General features: G+C 39.2%; 2 protein-coding genes and 1 long non-coding RNA gene across 5 annotated transcripts in view; 1 reads left to right on the forward strand and 2 right to left on the reverse strand.

Moving 5' to 3' along the window:
* The window catches only part of LOC119556641, a 37,852-nt gene that overhangs the window by 10,012 nt on the left and 4,623 nt on the right, over positions 1 to 23,217 (reverse strand). The gene's annotated exons all lie outside the window — the stretch shown is intronic.
* LOC119556640 (GTP-binding nuclear protein Ran-like) lies at positions 1,728 to 2,375 on the forward strand. Its single transcript, XM_037868969.1, has one exon. The coding sequence runs from the start codon at positions 1,728 to 1,730 to the stop codon at positions 2,373 to 2,375; it is 648 nt and encodes a 215-aa protein (XP_037724897.1).
* Positions 6,969 to 9,061, reverse strand: LOC119556638 (membrane metallo-endopeptidase-like 1). The gene has a single exon (XM_037868967.1). The coding sequence runs from the start codon at positions 9,057 to 9,059 to the stop codon at positions 7,089 to 7,091; it is 1,971 nt and encodes a 656-aa protein (XP_037724895.1). The 5' UTR covers positions 9,060 to 9,061; the 3' UTR covers positions 6,969 to 7,088.

The raw sequence follows: 23,217 nt of genomic DNA on the forward strand, positions 1-23,217 counted from the left end.
ATTTAATTTTTTCAAAATCGGAAGACGATGGGAAAATAATATGAAACAAATTATAGCTTCTGTGTTTTTTGACATAATATCTTATACTATTGGGAATATCATTTTTTGTATTTCTATACCCGTTACTCGTAGAGTAAAAGGGTATACTAGATTCGTCGGAAAGTATGTAACAGGCAGAAGGAAGCGTTTCCGACCCCATAAAGTATATATATTCTTGATCAGGATCACTAGCCGAGTCGATCTAGCCATGTCCGTCTGTCCGGATGAACGCTGAGATCTTGGAAACTATGAGAGCTAGGCTATTGAGATTTGGCGTGCAGATTTCTGAGCTTCTTACGCAGCGCAAGTTTGTTTCAGTAGAGTGCCACGCCCACTTTTACGCCCACAAACCGCCCAAAACTGTGGCTCCTACAGTTTTGATGCTAGAAAACCTGCCATACCCTAGAGAACTGGGTACCCTCTTGGCTACATATGCTGATGACACAGCCTTTATTGCCAACTCCACGTGTCGAATTGAAGCAACTCACATCACACAAAACTTTCTGGATTTGAATGGCGAATGGACGAATCGATGGAATATCTCGATAAACGGAAATAAGTCTCAGCACTGCAACTTCTCTCTTAGAAGTAAAATTCTCCCCAGAGTGAAATTCCAGGACACAGTCGTACCGCAATGAGCCCAGGCTCAGTACTTGGGCTTGATCTTGGATCTATGTCTTACGTGGAGGCAGCACATACGAAAATTACAGCAACATGTCGCGCTAAACTTCGGAAACTAAATTGGATGCTTAAAGGTACAAGTGAGCTCAGCCTTAGCAACAAGATGTTGCTGTACAGGTCGATAGTGGTTCCTTCATTCACCTATTGCATTCAAATATGGGGTACCGCTTCTGACTCAAATGTCATGAGGGTCCAAAGAATGCAAAACCGGGCGCTACGTACGATTGCGGATGCGCCTTGGTACGTAAGGAACGATGTCCTAGCCTGCGATCTTCACATCCCCACGGTGCGAGAGCAGATTAACATGCACTCAAGCCATTACAACGACCGTCTACTAGCCCACACCAACCATCTAGCAGCATCCCTGGCAAACCCAACTACAACGAGAAGAAGACTGAAGCGTCAGCACCCTAGAGATCTCTGGGCACGAGGACGTCATCGTACCCGTGTCCTAAAACAATAATGTCGAGCTGACACTGTTATAAATTTGTTAACTTCCTTATTTCTGTTATGTTTCATGTTATTTTTCCTTTGTTATTTCCATGCGTTTTATAGCCATTAGGTTGGCTGATCAACGCTTAAATAAATATTAGACCAAAAAAAAAATATAGGTTTTTAAATTTTAAACCCTAATTGTACATTTATTTATAAACAAATTTTGAAATAATTAAAATCTAAGACGAGGACTTGTATTATTACAGGAATATACAAAATATAAATATTTTATCTTGTTCTTAAAACGTTTTTTTGAATCTAGGATTACGGTGCAAAAATTGTCATTGTTTTTCTTTTCAAACTCTCCGGTCATGTGGCGCTTTACAACGGTCGTCTTTCCGCAGCCGCCATCGCCGACGAGAACGCACTTGAATGTGGGTAGATCTTGATCCTCCTGAGCCATACTGATACTATGCTGAAGCGTCTTTTATATTATAATGGAAAGATTTCCATGGAAAGATTTCCATTTTAATATAAAAGACACTTGTACACCGCTTCAGCAAAGTATCAGTATGGCTCAGGAAGGTCAAGATCTACCCACATTCAAGTGCGTTCTCGTCGGCGATGGCGGCTGCGGGAAGACGACCTTTGTAAAGCGCCACATGACCGGAGAGTTTGAAATGAGGTACGTGGCCACATTAGGCGTGGAGGTGCATCCATTGATCTTCCACACAAGTCGCGGCGCCATCCGCTTCAACGTGTGGGACACCGCTGGCCAGGAGAACTGCTTACTGGGCCACGACTGTTACATCCAGGGCCAGTGCGCTGTCATTATGTTCGACGTGACCTCGCGTATTGCCTACAAGAACGTTCCCACCTGGCATCTCGATCTGGTTAGCGTCTGCGAGAATATCCCGATAGTCCTCTGCGGCAACAAAGTGGACATCAAGTATCGCAAGGTGATGGCGAAAAACCCCGTCTTCCACCGCAAGAAGAACCTGCCGTATTACGACATCTCTGCCAAATCGAACTACAACTTCGAGAAACCATTCCTTTGGCTGGCGCGCAAGCTGGTTGGTGACCCCGACCTGGAGTTCCTCGCCATGCCGGCCCTGCTGCCGCCCGAGATCCAGATGGACAAGGATTGGCAGGCGCAGATCGAGCGGGAATTGAAGGAGGCTCAGGCGACCGCTCTGACCGACGAGGACGAGGATATATAGGACTTTTTATTGTTAACTGGAAGATATGGCCGACGTACACACTACAGAAAAAAAAAGAAAATAAATAAAAATTGTTTTACTGGATACAATTTTAGTACTCATATACTAAGAAAACTAGAGAACAAAAAATCAAGAGCAAACCTCATTGATTTCAGTATTCGTTCCATCATTCTTGTAGTACAAACTTCGGCTTGCCGAAGTTAACTTCCTTTCTTGTTAATTATAGGATTATATATTGAAGGACGATAGAAAAGGGAAGAATGCTTGTAAGTTTATTTAATTTAAGTGGGGTAGGTTGACTAAAAAAAAATGTAAGTATTAAGATACGTTGAGGAAGAACGCTATAGTCGAGTACCTCGACTATCAGAAACCCGTTACTCAGCTTAAGGGACCAAAGGGAAATGGAGATATGCAAGCAGCAAAGCGAGATTGAAATGCGCCACCCACCGGCGGTAGACAGATTAAAGTGTTATGGGCGTTAGAGTGGGCGTGGCAACATTTTTTTTTATCAATCGATAGGTATTGACGAGACAAATACATTTCAGTTAAAATTTTTTATTTAGCATGAAAATTGTGGGCGCCACAGGTTTGCGCTGCGTAAGAAGCTCAGGAATCTGCACGCCAAATCTCAACAGCCTAGCTCTCATAGTTTCCGAGATCTCAGCGTTCATTCGGACAGACAGACAGACGGACAGACGGACATGGCTAGATCGACTCGGCTAGTGATCCTGATCAAGAATATATATACTTTATGGGGTCGGAAACGCTTCCTTCTGCCTGTTACATACTTTCAGACGAATCTAGTATACCCTTTTACTCTACGAGTAACGGGTATAATTACGCTAAGGATATCCCCAATAAATTTACCTTGCTTACCTATTGCTGAGGCATGTAGAATTGGTGGTTAATCGGTTGTCCGTTTTTATATACCTACCCGTAAAATTTTAGGGGGGCGAAGAATGAATTTCCGCTCAATACAGATAGTTCCGCGTCAAATCCCAAATCTTCCGAAGTCCTCGCACCCAAGACATCCGAAATCAGTTTATTATTGTTTATTGTCTTGCCAGATTTTCGCAGTTTGATCTGCTTCAACGGAAGACCGATTATGGGCTCCAACTTTTGCCGGAGCTCCAATATTGTTGCGTTATCCCTGACTTCAAATAAAATCGGCTGCGGCAAAGGCTTAAATAGAAAAGAGAAACTTTTAAAATTATCCGAAATTAGCACACTAAAATAATTATTATACCGACTATTTTGTAGGCTTTGTTATTTTTACCATTGCCGCGATACTAGAGGAACTTGGGACCTAAAATCATTTTGGCATGTGTAAAAGTTTTATTTTATGTTGGTCTAAAAGAACTAGACAATTTTAGGCTTGTACAAAACTAGTACCATAATGAACGTAGGCAGAGGCACCCCCAAGTTCGAATGGGCAGCGAGTCTGATTTGTTTCCAACGATTTGGAAAAAAATTCAGGCGAAGTATGCGAAGTGGCAACTGTCATACAGAATTTTAATATTCTAGACTCACCATACTTTGATTATATTCAGAATTTGAAAAAACTCGCTCTAAAAGCATATTGGCTTGTGTATAAATTACCACTACGTTAAATTTCGATAGTCGCAACTGCCATTGAATGTTCTAGCAAACGACAAAACGAAATATCTCAGACTCACCATATCTCGACTATATTGAGAGTTTGACAGCACTTGGACCAACAACATTATGGATTGTTAAAAAATAAGCCGTTGTTAATTTTCGGGTTTTGCACTAATAAATTTTTAATTTTATAAAAAGCAAACACAGAAAAAATGTGATGTTTACTGTTCAGAAAGCCGTCCGGAAATGAACCTTATAGACAGGAGCACACCCAAGTTTAAGCGAATGGGAAGTCATGGCATTCTACATCTCCGGATATGCAGCATTATGTTTACGAATCGAGGGGAAGCAAAACTGAGTGTTTTTCGCATCAAAAATACAGAATTAAGCTGCATTCTGGTGATCTACAATTAATCCTACAGGCAGCGAGTGCCGCGTGGGCTGGTGCGACTTCAAGGAGCCGGAGCTGCGTTTTCGCAATGTGCTGACCAAGCCCCGCAAGGATCGCACGGCGGCGTCCGAATTCCATGTGGGCAACAACATCCCCAACATCGAGGCAGTGCGTGCCCATCTAAAGAGCCCCTTGAGGGGAACGTGATATCCATCTGGAATCAACAGCTGCAGATCTTTTAATTTTACCAAGATGGTTTCGAGGGGCTGGAGAGGATCGATAACCTGCTGTGACGTGCTCTTCGAGTTCTATGGGATTCCGGCTTTATCCTACGGCATTGTAGTTCACTACAGCCGGGAGCACCATCAGCAAAAGCAGAAGAAGCAAAAGGTTGATCATAGGTCCTACTGTTAGCTAACATGCTATAAGGTTCTAAGAGACCAATTCAAATAGCTATGTAAAAATCCAGGTCACCCGAAATGCCCATCTTATCAGCCTGCAATTTCCACCCAACCACATCAGTTCAGTGAATTTAATGAGAAACAAGACAGAGCGCTGTAGTCGATGGCCTCGACTAGAAGGTACCCTTTACTCAGCTAACCAACCTAAATATAAGTATACTTTTTACATTTTATCTACCTTACATCTTACACATTTTACTTGTGTCTACTGGCTGTGATTCATTTTCGGTTCAAGACCTTTAATAAGTCGATTGGGCAGCGAAAAAAGAACATGTTAAATTTCGAAGACTTAAGCTATGGAATCCGGAGTATTATTTTATCTTTTATTTTTTTCATATTCTTTACGTGTCGATTGGTATCAAAACCATTGCAATACGATTCTCTATGTTTGTTTGACTTAATAAAAAAAAAAAAAAAAAAAAAATACACAACTTTTTTTAAAAACCTCAAAATTCAAAGGGTCACCGAAAGATCAGATTGGAAAGATCAAATTAAGATTGAAACACTTTACTTTAAAATAATCTAATTTAAAACAAGAAAGGAAGCTTACTTCGGTACGCCAAATTTTCTGTACCCTTGCAGGTCGTTCCCGTGGGAGTATTGTATGTACAGAGCTTTCCGATTTTTTGAAAACTAAAAACTAATAACACACTTTTAAGATAATATTCCATTTCAATTTACTTTCGTGTATTTTTACCGACAACGAAATATAACGGTCTATGTATTATTTTGACATTAATTATCTAATCGTTCCTGTGGCAGCTATATGATGAAGTCGTCCGATTTGGTATAAATTTTATTCGAAATTCTGAAATATTAAAAGAATGATATTCCCAAGAGTATAAGTTATTATGTTAAAAAACACCAGAGTTATAAGTTTTTTACATTTTTTAAACAATATTTATATACCCTTGCAGAGAGTATTATGATTTCAGTTAGAAGTTTGCAACGCAGTGAAGAAGACGTTTCCGACCTCATAAAGTATATACATTCTTTATCAGCATCACTAGACTAGTCGATCTAGCCATTTCCGTCTGTCCGTCTGTCTGTCCGTTTCTACGCAAACTAATCTCTGCTTTTTTTTCTTTTGCAGGTAGTATATATGTCAGAACAAGCCGGGTCGGACAAACATATCTTATAGCTCCCATAGGAATAATCGGAAAAAAAATTATATCTTTGGTGTTTTTTAACAAATAACCTCCTACGCTTGGTAATAACATTTTTAAATTAGTTCTGAATTTCGAATTTAATTTGATCAAAATTGGACGACTATATCATATAGCTGCCATAGGAACGATCGGAAAATAATATGAAAAAAATTATAGCTTCAATGTTTTTTGACATATTATCTATTGGGACTATTGGGAATATCATTTTTGTATTTTTAAATTTAATAATTATAACTGCAAGGGTATACAAACTTCGGCTTGCCGAAGTTAACTTCCTTTCTTGTTTGACATACTATCTTCTTGTCTTGGATTATCATTAACAAAATATCGAATTTATTATGCCCGTTACTCGTAGAGTAGAATGTATATTGAGATCGGGAAAAGTATGTAACAGGTAAAAGAAAGCGTTTCCGACCCGATAAAAAATATATATTCTTGATCGTGATCACTAGCCGAGTAACTATAACTATAAAAGTTGGAAAGTTGGGATTTGGCATGCATATTCTTGAGGTTCTGGGACAGCGCAAATTTGTTTCAGCATTGTGCCACGCCTACTCTAACGCCCACAAACGCACATACGCCCACGCTAAAACCTGTCTAAGCCCACTCTTTTTTGTAAAAGTGTAAATGCATTTTTTTTGTGATTATTAATATATATTTATTTATGCCAAAAATTGTTCAGATCGGACACCGGAATAAAAAGTTATAAGCAAATAAAGAAATCCACGATAGGTGGCGCCGTTGCGGGGTGTGCAATTGTGAACAGTCGCTTCGCTGCATGTGTCCATCTCCTTCACACTCCCCTTAGCTGAGTAACAGGTATTTGATAGTCGATGGCATCGACTGTAGCGCTATCTCTTGTTGAATATTATGTATGTATATAGAAACGATCTACAATGGTATACAAACTTTGGTGTCCCCAAATTAGCTATCTTTCCTGTTTAATGTAAGACCCAATAACATTATAACCAAATTTCAAAGAATGTTGATTAATTTATTTTTTTTTAGGGTCACAAAAGTTTTATTTAAAAGCATATATAGTGGTGTTGCACCCGGGTTTGATTTACAAAGCTGGTCACACATAGGGTTCTGCTTACCACAGCTGACACTTTTCGGACTGAAATCTGCCTTGACATCCAAAAGCCCTATGGAACGGGGCGAACCCGTTCAGCATTTGCTGCAAGCGCATCTGGTCGTTGTCGTGATCAACGAAGTTACTTGGGTCGCCGTCTCCGCAGAAGAACTGAGCCAGGTTGAGAAAGAAGATCTGCTGCGGGGGAATGTCGGTAAAGTCTGAATAGTTTCTGTGGTTGGTGTTCTGGAAGTAGGCGGAGTAGGCGAGATCTAGCCCGGCAATATCCGCAATACGCTCGTCAAGGTACGGCGTCTTGGTACGCTTCATGCACTGCAGACCTGCCTCGAACCGCGGCGAGTTCAATATGTCTGGGCCAACGTCGTGAAGGTTTCCGTGGCTGTCGAATAGGAGTCCGGTGGTGTCCACGGAATGGATCAGCTCATGAGCGAGAACGAACCCCAGCAGGCTGTACTTGAACACCCCATGGCTGTCCGGTACAAAGAACGGCTCCTGCAGAGATCCGTGTGGCACGATAATGGTATTTTGGTTCACTAAATAGTATGGGCTAGAGCTCATGGCCGTATCCGGATCCGCTAAATAGAAGTATTCATCGGCACTTGGCGATGGATGGTTAAGTTGTTCCATTTTCTTTCTGGTGCGAAACTCCAGTAGTTTGAGATGCTCCCGACTGTAGTCTAAGCCTGCCGACGGAAACACCAGGTCCGCATAGTGCCTGCTAACAAAGCTACGAAGGTCAAGGCCCCTGGGCATGTTGCCAATGTTTACGACGATATTCCGAGCCTTCATGGCTATCACCCTGTTCTGCTCGCCGGTCAGCCCAAGGCGGTTTTCATCGATCTGTAGCAGGAACTGGCGACGCAATTGCTCGAAGACCTCCATTACTTGCTGGGTGTACTGCGGCAGAGTACCGGGGGGGTCCAAGAAACGCTCCTTGTAGATGAGGTTTGAGGCCAGACCCATGCTACGGCGCACATCCTTTATGCACTCGATGGGCTCACTGCTGTTCATGGAGTCCTCCAGGAGGTAGAGCACGAATCTGGTCATGATATAGTGAACCACCGTCTGGGCGTCTGTGGAGTTCATCAGGCGCCTCAGGGCGTTCAAGTAGGGTAAGTTCTCCACTTGCACGCGGAAGTCAGGGGTGATACTGTGACCAACTACTAGCTCTACGAACCCCTGCCAATCCTGGCGTGTTACGCGTCGCAACTGATCCACACTCAGGAATTCGCTATCATCGTCGTTCTGAGACTCAGTTAAGACCAGTACAGTTCTTTCCAAACTTCTTATCTTCCGCGCGAGGGGTTTTACACTATCCGAAGGCACTCCCATGGCCCGAAGCGTTGCAAGTGTGTTAACGAAACTGGGCAAGTGATGCGCTTCTCCCTTGAAACTGGGCATACCCAGGGTCAATACGAACTCACTGCTGTTCTCGAAATTCGGGGCCACCGTCATGTCCACAAAAACATTGCTGAGGCCGTAGCGGTGGAGATAACCAAGGGTCTTCAACCACTTGAACTGATCCTCGGGCCAGGGTGTCCCACGGTGGCTGAACTGCGGCCATGTGAGTCCCTCGTCCGGAGGTGCCCGTCTCAGGTACTTTTCTGCCCCGCGTGTGCTTCGTGGGGCATCGCGGCAGTTGAGGTAGAAGCGCAGGACCTTGGCCTCCACGCTCGACGCGTCGAAGCCTGGCGCCTGGGAGCCCTGGTGGAGATCGGCCATTAGTTGGACCAGCTTCTGGTTCACCTTGTGGTCCAGCATCTGTGTGATCTCGGTGAAGGGATCGTTGATATGACGCGCAGCATACTTGCCGCAAGCGTGCTCGAAATAATTGTCGCATGCACTGGCATCCTCTTGCATATAGCTGAGGATGTTGTCCATCAGCCGGGTGTTGGGATTGGCCTCGGGACCGACTTTTCGCGTTGTGGCAGCAGCACAAATGGGAACAAACAACAGGCAGGCGATCCACATCATTGCGGTGAGCAAACTGAATCAAGAACCCAGATTATAAGTACCGACTGCCATGTGAGTATAACTCTGACAGAGGAATAGCTGATAGCTTTTTCAAGAGATAACCCAAAACATCCTCGATTAAAATTGGAAAATAATAAGCTCGTGACGTTGAGGTCTGCTCTGCACCTACTTGTACTCGGATGACTCAGTGATCATTTGATTCGCAAGTTCAATAGCTTAGTGAGGTCGGGTTCCTCTCGATTGTAATGCCCGGTAGGCAGAAAATACACAAAAAAGTAATATACTTGCGCACATTATCGCCTTCGAGCACGATTATCTCACTGGATGTCAGGGCGTCGCCAATAAGAAGTGGGCATTGAGCTACGATTTTCGTAAAAAATGTTGTTGCCATAATTCGAAAACCGAACAGAGTATATTCTAACTTCTGAGAAGACTTGTAAGCACTTTTTGAAGGTGAAAAAACTTTAACACTAATATTCTTAATTGTGGAAGGGATAATTCTTAAAAGAAAGAACACCGGGACAAGAGAAAAGACAAAAGAGCATTTGACGCATCAATTACTGCAATGTGCCCAATGCAAAAAAAATTGTAGTTTTGATAATTCAAAAATAAAAGTTAAGAGTTAAAATATAGACATCGATGTTTCTTAGACTCTAATCGAAGTTGAGTAACGGGTATCTGACAGTTAAGGCACTCGACTATAGCGCACTCTCTTGTTTTTGCATATAATCTTCTCTCTAATCTTCAAAGTACGTTAAAATCTTTCTGACTTCGGCGACTTCATATTAATTTATATTTCTTAGCGATCATCTTCACAAAATACAACGTAAATAGTTTCATAGGGAGGGTATTTTCTGGTCGGGAGACTCGTCCAAATAATTATACCCGTTACTCGTAGAGTAAAAGGGTATACTAGATTCGTCGGAAAGTATGTAACAGGCAGAAGGAAGCGTTTCCGACCCCATAAAGTATATATATTCTTGATCAGGATCACTAGCCGAGTCGATCTAGCCATGTCCGTCTGTCCGTCTGTCCGTCTGTCCGTCTGTCCGTCTGTCCGTCTGTCTGTCCGGATGAACGCTGAGATCTTGGAAACTATGAGAGCTAGGCTATTGAGATTTGGCGTGCAGATTTCTGAGCTTCTTACGCAGCGCAAGTTTGTTTCAGTAGAGTGCCACGCCCACTTTTACGCCCACAAACCGCCCAAAACTGTGGCTCCTACAGTTTTGATGCTAGAATAAAAATTTTAACTGAAATGTATTGTTCTCATCAATACCTATCGATTGAGTAAAAAAAAGTTTGCCACGCCCACTTTATCGCCCACAAACCGCCCCCAAACTTCAAAAAATCGTAAATATGAACGTGGATATCTCGGAAACTATCAAAGATATAGAATCAGGATTTCAGATTTAGATTCCGTAGCTTTGTACGCAGCGCAATTTTGATACGCGAATATGCCACGCCCACTCTAACGCCCACAAACCGCCCAAGCCTGTGGCGCCCACAATTTTCATGCTAGATACAAAATTTTAACTGAACTGTATCGGTCTCGTCAATACCTATCGATTGACCAAAAAAAAATTTGCCACGCCCACCCTAAAGCCCATAACGCTTAAATCTGTCTACCTCCGGTAGGTGGCGCATTTCAGTCTTGCTTTGCTGCTTGCTTATTTCCATTTCCCTTTGGTCCCTTAAGCTGAGTAACGGGTATCTGATAGTCGAGGCACTCGACTATAGCGTTCTTTCTTGTTTTTACTTGTTCCTGGCATCGATTTAAGAGGCCGCCAGCAATTAAAATTCACCGCGAATTGCGCGTAAGTGCTGCAATTATGCACTTAAGCAACGCTGCGTATACGCAATTTATTTGGAGCTAGATGCATGAAAGTCTTTGCTATCTTATCGCTAGTATACTCAGTTGGATTGTTTAATGCTTGCAGCATTTGTATACCCTTGCAGAGGGTGCTATAATTTTAGTATGAAGTTTGCCTCGCAGTTATTCCATAAAGTATAAATGTATATACTTTTGTCTATCCGTCTATCAGTCTATCCGCACGTTAGTCGGATTCTACAAACGAGTCTCTCAGTTCTAAAAGCGACGTGTCCGACCCCGTAAAGTACGAGTATATATATTCTTGATCAGCATCACTAGACGTGTTGATCTAGCCATGTCCGTCTGTCCGTCAGTCCGTCCGTTTCTACGCAAACTAGTCTCTCAGTTTTAAAGCTATCGGGCTGAAACTTTCCCAAAAGTCGTATATCTTTCGCAGGTAGTATATAAGTCGGAACCAACCGGATCGGACAACTGTATCTTATAGCTCCCATAGGAATAATCGGACAAAAAAATTTTAAAAAAATTATATCTTTGGTGTTTTTTAGCATATAACCTCCTAAGCTTGGAAATAACATTTTTTAATTAGGTCTGAATTTCGAATTTAATTTTATCAAAATCGGACGACTATATCATATAGCTGCCATAGGAACGATCGGAAAATTGGTAGGAAAATAATATGAAACAAATTATAGCTTCGGTGTTTTTTAACATATAACCTCCTACGCTTGGAAATAAAATTTTTTAATTAGTTCTGAATTTCGAATTTAATTTTATCAAAATCGGACGACTATATCATATAGCTGCCATAGGAACGATCGGAAAATTAGTAGGAAAATAATATGAAACAAACTATAGCTTCGGTGTTTTTTGACATATTATCTTATACTATTGGGAATATCATTTTTTGTGTTTTTAAATTTAATAATTATAGCTGCAAGGGTATATAAGCTTCGGCTTGCCGAAGCTAACTTCCTTTCTTGTTTAACATATAACCTTCTAAGCTTGGAAATTACGTATTTTAATTGGTTTTAAATTTCAAATTAAATTTTATCAAAACGGACGACTATATCATATAGCTGCCATAGAAACGATCGGAAAATTGGTGGGAAAGTAATATGAAACAAATTATAGCATCGGTGTTTTTTAACATACAAGGGTGGTCAAAAGTATTTTCACAATAAAAAAGTTAAATATATTCATAATTTGAACTTACATCTTGTTAACTTTGGCATCAATGGAAAGGTAATTTAAATGCCGTTTGAATGATACAATACATTTCTTAACACATTCAGTACTTATTGAAAAGGACGAATTTGTGTGAAAATGTCCTTTTTGAACTTTTTTCCTCGACTTGAAAACTTAAATTTTTTGATGCAAAAAGTTTCTTCAAACAAAAATAATAGTAACTGCAAAAAGAATTTTTCAAAAATCATTTTGCTTACATTTTTTATGATTTTTTAAAGGTGACACTGTCGGAAAAAATTTGTATGAAAAAGAGAAAAATATGGCTAAAATGCATGTTTCTAAGCATTTTCAAAAAATCATAAAAAATATAAGCAAAATGATTTTTGAAAAATTCTTTTTGCAGTTACTATTATTTTTGTTTGAAGAAACTTTTTGCATCAAAAAATTTAAGTTTACAAGTCAAGGAAAAAAGTTCAAAAAGGACATTTTCACACAAATTCGTCCTTTTCAATAAGTACTGAATGTGTTAAGAAATGTATTGTATCATTCAAACGGCATTTAAATTACCTTTCCATTGATGCCAAAGTTAACAAGATGTAAGTTCAAATTATGAATGTATTTAACTTTTTTTTTGTGAAAATACTTTTGACCACCCTTGTATTATCTTATATTATTGGGAATATCATTTTTTGTATTTTTAAATTTAATAAATATAGCTGCAAGTGTATACAAACTTCGGCTTGCCGAAGTTAACATCTTTTCTTGTTTTTAACATATAACCTCCTAGGCTTGGAAATAACATTTTTTAATTAGCTCTGAATTTCGAATTTAATTTGATTAAAATCGGACGACTATATCACATAGCTGCCATAGAAACGGTCGGGAAATTGGTGGGAAAATAATATTAAACAATTTATAGCTTCAGTTTTTTTTGACACATTATCTTATATTATTGGGAATATCATTTTTGGTATTTTTAAGAACTTCTAATTAAATTTAATAGTTCCAATCGCAAAACGTAAGGTGAATTTGTTTGTAAAATGAAAAACCTTTATTTATTAATACACTTATGCCAACGATTTTTTCAATCCTCGAAACATGCCAAAGAGTTCCTTTCCGGTATAGCCATCAGCGCTTTCTTGTAATCTCCTCAATCGACTCGAAACGTGTTCCCCGGAGTTGGATCTTGAGTTTTGGGAATGGCCAGAAGAGCCAAATCAGGCGGATACGGTGGTTGCGAAACGATACAACAAATTTTTACCGAAATGGTCACGAAGAACGATGCTTGGAAAAACCAAGAATTTTTGGTATTTTTATATGAATCGCATCACGCAATGGACCCATAACGCTCAAACGCACCACGAAAATAAAAAAACAAATTTGCCTTAGTTTTTGCCCACTGTAGTATCATATAGCTGCCATTTATGAGAAAACTCTAGTTGTTTTTGATCATATGCTGGTTTTTTCTAGGGTATATTTTTTTTCAGATTTTTAATGTAACATTTTTTGTTTTTATATCACATAGCTGTCATACGAACTATCGGTACACTCATAAAATTATTTTTCTAAATACTAGAAAAATCGCCCTAAACATGAAATCGCCCTAACATTAAGAAAAATCGCCCTAAATATAGGACAAATCGCCTTAGAAAATATGTTTTAGGGTTAATTTTTCTAAAATTTCTATTATTTAGGGCGAATTTTTCCGAGCATATACTTTTAATATTTTCTCATATTTAGGGCAAATCGCCTTATTTCGTAGAACAAAAAATCATCCAAAATCGCCCTTGAAACTGGAAAATCGCCCTTAAAATTTGAAAATCGGTGGCCTATTGGTCTAATGCGTTGAACTTTCAAACGCATCTAATTGGCGTGAGTTCGAGCCCACGAAGAGTCAACATTTATTTTTCTTTTTTGTGCAAGTTTTTAGAATTGAATTCTTAAACAATTTTGTTTGCAGAGGCAAAAACATTTTTAGAACACAAAAAAATGTATATTTCATTAAAATAATAATTTTTTAATGTATTTAGTCTAATTGGGTAAAGTAAAACATAATTTGTTGTCGTTAGTGAGAATATTTCTTAGAATTAAATTGAGAATTGGTTCTTAGAACAAATTGAGATATGCACCCTTTTTGCGCGTCGCTTAGCGCGATGCGTCTTTGGTGCAGCGGTAGTGCTCTCGACTGCGAACCCAACGGTCGTGAGTTCGATTCTCGCTGCGACCACGAAGATTTTTCTCAAGAAGTAAGTTGTTTTATATTAATGTTATTTCCCTGATTCTGTTTAATGAATACTTTTCAGTTCATATGACTCTAATTAGCAGCTTGCCAAATTGCGTGGAGCGGCCTAAATAATAGCGGTCAAATTATAGTGAAAAAAGGACACTAATCCTAAAAAAAATTCCTGGAAAAAGTACCGCAGATTAAAATTTGCCGAGAACCAAGCAAACACGTCCAAACACGATTTTTTTATAAGAATTAGTTTTAATATTTAGGGCACTTGCTCTTGTTTTTAGGGCGCTTCACCATAATTTCAAGAAATATCGCCGTTGATGCTTAAATTTTTTTCATATATTAAGGGTATTTACCTTTGAAATCAGAAAAATTGCCCTAGATTTAAGAAAATTAACCCTAGATCTAAGAAAAATCGCCCTAAATGTAAGACCAATACATGCCTATTTTTAGAAAATGTTGCCCTTATTTTGTTACCCAGTCGCCATTGACCCCCGTTTTAGGGCGATTTTCCTTGTTTTTAGGGCGATTTTACAGTAAAATTTCTATGAGTGTAAATGTATATACAAATCTTCCACAATTAAGCCGTATGCAGTTTTTGTAACACGATTTAAGCAGCAAGGATAAAAAAACTTCATTGAGTTAGACATTTATTATTTGAAATAATGGTGTCCTACATGAACATGTAAAAAACAAACGCCAACGAGACAGTGTATCTCGACAGTCAGCTTGTGCGAAACGTGACGGGTATTAAGCGACAAATCACTCGGTGCATAAATAATTGCCACCTGCACTTGGGTTTGGCGACAGGCGCGGTGGTTCCCAGCCAAACATATCCGACAACCATCGCTGGGTGGCTTTATGACCCAATTTTGTGGAGCCAAACTAGGTCAAAATCGCGCCACGCCCTTCGCCCACGGCCATTTAATTAAATTAGTTTACTTTATTGATACTCGCACATACACATATGGACATACATATTTCGGGAACAGACGCTAAGCAGCCGCAAAAATGCGCGGTCGGAAAATTTGATGGGGTATTTATAAGCTGGAACCTACATATGTAGTCTCAGGGCATACTGGTCTCAACACCCATAATGAGAGAAACGTATTGTTAGGCGGAAAAAATGCGCAAATTGAGAGCATAATTTGCCAATCTTCCAATTGGTTTGTACATTTTCTCGGCAGGTGCTCAATTAATATACATCCTAGAGAGCATTATCCAGTCGGCAGGCTCTCTGTTTGTGTTATCCTGAATTGCGCGATAGGCTGAAGTTTTTTTTTTTTTTTTGGTTTCGCCAGCCCCCTAATTGAGTTTATTTATTAGTTTGCCTGGACCAGGAAGCCCTCTATATGCAGTTGCCCCTGGCAACGCAGGATGCTGGAGGATGGCGCCTTCCACCCGGTTGATGGACATTGATAGACCCGAGGAAGGCTCATGCAGAGGCCTCCTTCTTCGACTGGCCAATTGTGGTGAGTTATGGCTTTCGACTGGCAGATGGGAGCCCCCTACATCCTAATTCGCATATTTCATGTGTACTACAGCTCCGTGTTGTATAATTTATGAATCCATTTCCATTTCGCTATAGAGTTGCGCTCGAACGGCTTACAGTTTGGCGTCGGATGGCGTGGAGAACCCAATAATGGCCCGCTTGTGTATTAAATGAGTACCTTAGTACATTTAAACCAGTGTTTTATAGAACCCAAAAAAATTTTAACTTTTGGGAATATTAAGTTTTCTTGAAAGATTATCATGAAATAGGTACATATTGGCAAAAAATTCCAATTTTTAAAAATTACTGTGAAGTCTTGGGTTTTTAGATAAAAATAAAAATAGTTTCTTTGCAACCTTTTTCTATTTTTGTAACATGTTCCTATATTTCACCTGGATCCGACTCAATAATTTATAGGCACCATTTGTCCGCAATAAAATCTATTCTATCTCATCTTTCCGACAGGGATCTTTTGATTGTTTTGAGCGATTTCAATCTGCCTGACATTTCTTGGTCCCCTTCCTCTGACTCACTTGTCACTACACCTTTATCTGTCCATGACTTCGTTGAAGGTCTGTTATAATTATCATTACAGCAAGTAAGCTTTATACGTAATTCTCTAAACAGACAATTTGATCTTGTATTTGTTCGGACGGATCTACCGTCTGAAGTCGCGGTGTTTAAAATTGACGCACTTGTTGTGCCAGAAGACCGATATCATTCCACATTGGAACTTACAATTTGTCTCCCCTACGTCGATACCCTCTCCTTACTTTCTCCAACTAAAAGTAGATGCTTTCGTAAACCTGACTACAATAAACTCAACAACATGATTTCTCAATATAGTTGGACAAATTTATATAATTGCTTGAATACTGAAAGAGCTACGGAACTATTTTATAGTGTCCTAAACTCTTTTTTTAGTGAATACGTTCCAGATAGTCTTCCTCAAAGTTAGACAGGCCTCCTTGGTTTACCAATGAGCTGCAAAGACTTAGAAACCTTTAAACAAATTTCTATAAAAAGTACAAAAAGTTAGGTAGGCCATCCGATTTTTCACGATATGTGGTGGCTGGTACTAAATTTAATGTACTTAACAGTCATTGCTATTCCATGTATATGAACCGATGTAATTTTGAATTTTCATCCGAGGCAGTTTAATAACTTTGTTCATGCTAAGCGAAAATCTTCTGCATCGCCATTATCGGTTCGATTAAACTCTGTTGAGGCACCTACGGATCCCGAAATTTCAGTTTAATTTGCTGAATTCTTTCAATCTACTTATAGATCTGTTTCTTGGTCTAATTCTAACTACCCTAATCACTTAAATAGGGCAAATTGTATTTTATCTCCTGTAATAACCGAAAGTTCTCTTTTAAGTGATTAAAAACTATAACGTGTGTTCTCCTGGTCTAAAGAATTTGATGATCCATACACTACCAAATTATTATTTACCCCCATTGTCCGCCCTAATTTAAAATACTGTTCTTCGGTTTTTAGTTTGTTCCACTTGTTTGTATTGCAATTTAACAATATATGTAAAAAAGTTTTTTAACCAATAAATAATAAAACAAGGAAGAACGCTATAGTCGAGTACCTCGATTATCAGATACCCGTTACTCAGCTAAAGGGACCAAAGGGGTATGGAGATATGCAAGCAGCAAAGCGAGACGGAAATGCGCCACCTACCCGCGATCTCAATATATGGTTATGTGGGCGGTAGACAGACTTAAGCGTTATGGGCGTTAGAGTGGGCGTGGTAAACTTTTTTGGGTCAGTCGATAGGTATTGACGAGACTAATACATTTCAGTTAAAATTTTTATTCTAGCATCAAAATTGTAGGAGCCGCTGTTTTGGGCGGCTTCTGGGCGTAAGAGTGGGGTGCGCTTGTGTGCTGCGTACAAGGCTACGGAATTTAGATCTAAAATCGCAATTCTCTATCTTTGATAGTTTCCGACATATCCGCGTTCATATCTACGATTTTTTGAAGTTTGTGGGCGGTATGTGGGTGTTAAAGTGGGCGTGGCAAACTTTTTTTGGGTCAATCGATAGGTATTGATGTAAACAATACATTTCAGTTAAAGTTTTTTATTCTAGCGTCAAAACTGTAGGAGCCAAAGTTTTGGGCGGTTTGTGGGGGTTACAATGGGCGTGACACCCTGCTAAAAATTAACTTGCTCTGTGCAAGAAGCTCAGGAATCTACATACCAAATCCCAACTCTCTAGCTTTTGTAGTTTCAGAGATCTTAGCGTTCATCCGGACGGACAGACAGACGAACAGACGGACATGGCTAGATCGAATCGGCTGATCAAGAATATATATACTTTATTGGGTAGGAAACGTCTCTTTCACTGCGTTGCAAACTTCTGACTGAAATCATAATACCCTCTGCAAGGGTATAACAAGGAGTAACGCTAACGTCGAGTGCCTCAATTACTCTTTTAATTTCAATTGATACAAATTCCAGAGCATTTCTATTGGCTCGACATTCACATTATTTTACTTGTATTTAAAAACAGCATTTTTAATATTTAAAAGTTTTAAAAGTGTTCAACTTCATATTGGATTAGGAGTATTGTGTGGGTTAAAAAAGAGTTCAGTAAGGCAAATGATGCAAATTTATCACATTTATATAGGCCAACTAAGCTAACCTCTAATGGGTTTCGGGCCAAGTTCAGTATAAAGGTTTCAATCTGAAAGAAAATATATTAACTTTAAAATTACTATTGCTCTTTTCGACTCACAACTGCCTCCAATCTTTGATCCGAACCTGGTTTAAAGAGAGTCCGTTGACTTAGCAGTTGCACCATCTCTTGGTGAGCTTCAAGCAGGTTTAATGTATTGTACATGTTAGTCCAGTAATCAATGAAGTAATAAGCTGTGAATAAAGTAAAATAAGTTCCCATTTCCTTGGGCCAATTTGTTTCCGAATTCCAGTTCTTTCTAAAGCTGAATACTATGTAAAAACTCCCAACCAAGTTTAAATAACTTATCATGGTTATGATCACGACCTCAACTTGGTAGGTTCTCACAAGCCATTCGATTAGGGCCTGTAACTCAGATTGGGACTGAGATATTATTTCAAGGCGATCGGCAAGGCTACTGCAAGTGTTCACAAATACTTCACTCTGGCAAGGATTAAGGGATTGTGTTTCGGATAGAACCGCTTTCAAATCCTTATTAAGCAGGATATAGCGTCCTCGAAGACTCGCCATAGCCATAAAATACTGGGTAGCAATCCCATTTATTATAAGCGATATGCTCATTATGCTCCAAATGCGTATACAAACGGGAATATTAAGCTGAGTTCGTATCAGATAAAAAATAACCGTAACTTGAAATATCTCCGATATTTTAAGGCAGAAGCACTTGCTAATGATGCTTCTTTGGCAATACTGGACTACCTCAGGATGGTTTTGAAAAAGCCGGCGGAACGCGCTGTAAAGTCGAATGAAGTTCCCACGATGAGTCCAACGACTGACCAAAGCCAGGATGACACAAATCAGTCGAGAGCATCCCACAACCAGGGACAAGAATTCATGAAGAGCGTTAGCATTTATTAAGGTCATGATGAAAAAATTCGATCTAATCAGCAAGTAAGTAAGTAAGATGAGGATAAGTATTTGCACGCAGACTGCACACATTGTAGCTCTATTAGTTATTTTAGGTCGACCCGTTTTAAAATCGACCTCAAAGTTTAAAAGGCCTGTAGTGCGCCCGAAAAAATATGAGATGTATAGACACCATTTGACTAGACTAGCCATCGCGGTATACTGAACAAGTGTTCGGGAGGAAAGTCAATTCTGAAGTTCTGACATGTGTATTTCCTTTATATATGATATCGTTTCATCTCGAACAACATAAAATATTGGCGTTATAATGACATAGAACTCTTTGATACATGACATATTTGACACTCACATCTTGATTTTAATTTCATTTGAAAGCCGTATTGTTGGTGGTATTGGAAGCTAATACTGCAGTGCACCCCGTACTCAGTTCTATATAAAGATTCGGTGTTTATACCAAAGGCTATAATGATGTCAATCAAAAGCTTGAAACGCACTGACCAAGACTTTTCCGACCCCTTGAAGTATATAAATTCTTGATCAACATTATCTTAATTTTCCGTGATTGTTTTTTAATTTTTTTTAGAAAACTGTAGCTTTTTATATACATTTGTCCCATATGAATGACCTAGAAGGGTATGTATACATCGGCTTGCCTTTCTTTTTTGACATACTATCTCCTTATCTTGGATTATCATTTATCAAAATATCGAATTGGTTATGCCCGTTAGTCGTAGAGTAGAATGTATATTTATTTATTATCTTTGTGTGAAATTTGTAAGACTAAAAACTTTTCAACAAAATTATACTTTGCATGATAACAACAGAACGGAATTTACATATAAAAAAAATATATAAGAAAAATGACAATCCGCACACTATTCTGCCTATTCCTTATCAACATGTCATTGATTCTTATTGATATAAACCTAAAATATGAATCACATGAGTTGATAAGAATAATGTATGTTTTGTTTTTCTTGGAATTTTGAATAACGAGAGTGCAATCTTTAAGATCACAAAGATGCAAAAAAAACAAGTAGATTCAAGAACAATAATGAGGCTATTAATGACAACCATTTTTCTTAAATTTTTCATTTGAAGAAAAAATAAGTACTTATTTTAAAGGTAAATTGCCCTTAAAGTATAAGCGTTGTTATAAATTAATTGTAATATTTTCTAAATTTAATTTATAAATGTAAACATAATAAAAAACAAAAGAAAACGCTATAGTCGATGACCTCAACTAATTTTTATTATTAGTATTGATTATTATTTGTCTCTTTTTAGTGAATGGTCCGCTTTTATTATCGGCATCTATCCTTCAAAAATTTTGATTATTTAAGAAAAGTGTGACATTTTATTATTTTTTTATTTTTATGGCTAATTATACCAGTTAATCGTAGAGTAAAAGGGTATACTAGATTCGTCGGAAAGTATGTAACAGGAAGAAGGAAGCGTTTCCGACCCCATAAAGTATATATATTCTTGATCAGGATTAATAGCCGAGTCGATCTAGCCATGTCCGTCTGTCCGTATGAACGCTGAAATCCCGGAAACTCCTAGAGTATTTTGTAAAAACTTAAATTAGAGTTTGTTCTTATTATCAATACCTATATACATGCCAAAAATTATTGATATCAGGCCACTCATTAAAAAGTTATAACCAAATAAAAATCAATATTTTGCAGCAAATATGCTGTTTTCACTAATACGCCACCAAGCCGCTAGGGGCGCTATAGAAGAAGATAGGTGGCGCTATAGGCTAGGTGTGTTAGTGGAAAAGGCAGAGTTGCTTTAAGCATACCTCCATCCCTCTCGCTCACGCTTAAGCTGAGTAACGGGTATCTAATAGTCGAGGACATCGACTATTGCGTATTCTCTTGTTTTTCTTAAAATAAGAATATTTAACTTAATTTTAGGAATATTACATTTTCTAGTATGTAGAGAAAAATTGTACAAGTGTACCATCCGTTCCATGAGTGTCTTTCACTTATCAATTAAATAGAAAAATTCCCGGAAAACCGCTCTCCACCCAGGGGGTTAAGGAGCGGTATTTCACTGGTACACATACTCGGAGTGCGCGGCTTGGCCTGCTTGTTGCTTTGCCGGCACATCTGGGGTATATATGGTGTGGGTGGTGTATCCACCGATATATCCCTCGGGGCCGTTTCTGGCCGAGCCCACCATCCCCTGCTCTCAGTTCGCCAGTTGTTATTCCCGAATATTTTTTTCGAATTCCCACCTGCACAGCTCGCTGTCGAGTCAAAGCCGAGTTTGATTTCTGTGCTAATTACGCATACGCACTGCGGTCCACAGACCCAAAGTCGTTGCCGCCGTCTCATTAAAGCCAAAACTCCAGTGCAGCAGGGCGGGTCGAAAAGCAATTAAGCTGCGACGACGACGACAACGACGACCGGTGGCAATTTTGGCCAAATTCGACTGGTAACATTTGTGGGGGAGGGGGTCGCTGCACGTTGCACATTGCACACTGCACATTGCACATGGGCATGGGCATGGTCAACTGGTTCGGGCCTTGTTTCAGGCAATTAAGCACTTCTGGCCCACAAATCCGAAAACAATCGTTGGCAGGCGACCTGACCTCCAGTCGGACCCCTTCTTTTTCAAAGGCCCGCCCAGAGGCAACACGGCTACAACTGGATATTTGGGGTAGGGGCAATTTGAAATTTAGTGCAATTGATGATGTTATGAAATTAAATAGCAACAATAATGTCAATAAAAGTTCATATTAAGCGCGGACCATCGATTTGTTTGCGGATATTCAATTAAAAGGCCCTAAATGCAAATTTTAATGTTTAATGCTTCTACGCAGTCTGTATTTCTAATGGTTTTTTATGAGAACTTGCGTGTCACCTATTTAAATCAATAGTTATGCTGTCTATTTATACATTAATAAATGAGGTAGTAGCTTTTAACTACTCACATGGAAACTAAAAGAAAATTATTTTAGGTAAATCTGTACAAAATGTTAATCAATAAGGTTAAACTGTACAATTCAAGGTTTTTTAAAATCAGCTTCCAAGCTTAAGGTGTATAGGTAGGTGCTTAAAACCCCATTTCATGTTAAAATCATATAGACGTTTGCTGCAAATGCCTTGAAACTAATTGTTAGTTAAACGAGTTCAAAAGCAAAGTGTTGTTTTCCAGACTTAACATATAATACTTTAATCCTCTTATTTGTAGAGGAATTTCCGATTCACTTATTATACCCACCGTCCACCGGCTGCAAGAGGCCTAAAAAAGAAAAGCCAACTGGGCGGCAGCAAACTTGGCAACTTGGACTTGGCAACAGGGCCAGTGTTTGGCTCAGCAATAAAGTGGATGCCGTTGTTGTTGTTGGTGCTGCTGCAGTGCGTCGCTTCCAGGCCACTTCACTTTATTTACCGTCACGCTCAGCACGCTGCGGCGGCGGCATTAAGTGCGAAAACAAAGCCAAAGGCATCGAACCGCTCCCGGCAGCTCCTTAGTTTTATGGCCGGTTTATTGAAAGGCCGCCAGGCCGCCGGGCAACGTGCAACGTGCAACGTTCCATGTGCAACCAGCAACCAGCAACTAGCAATGTGCAATCCACACAACGAGAAAATGGTTTTAGTACCCATGGATTTAAGGTTTCAAGAGCTAAGTTTTAGTTGATTTTAGTTGTACTTAATTAAAACATTTTGCTCATTGGCCTTCTACCAAGATATTATATTTCGTTTGTAAAAGCTCTCTAGAAATATTAGCAAATTAAAAAGTTGCAGAACTGGGATTAGTTAGTTGTTTGATAACTATTTTGATTTGATAGTACCTATGGATTTAAGGTTTCAAGACCTAAGTTTTAGT

The sequence above is a fragment of the Drosophila subpulchrella genome, chromosome X (assembly GCF_014743375.2).
Source record: "Drosophila subpulchrella strain 33 F10 #4 breed RU33 chromosome X, RU_Dsub_v1.1 Primary Assembly, whole genome shotgun sequence".
In the NCBI taxonomy this organism is placed as follows: Eukaryota; Metazoa; Arthropoda; class Insecta; order Diptera; family Drosophilidae; genus Drosophila; species Drosophila subpulchrella.

What these genes read in the sequence shown, in the direction of transcription:
- LOC119556640 (XM_037868969.1), top strand. Translation starts at nt 1,728, where the DNA reads ATGGCTCAGGAAGGTCAAGATCTACCCACATTCAAGTGCGTTCTCGTC.
- LOC119556638 (XM_037868967.1), bottom strand. Translation starts at nt 9,059, where the DNA reads ATGTGGATCGCCTGCCTGTTGTTTGTTCCCATTTGTGCTGCTGCCACA.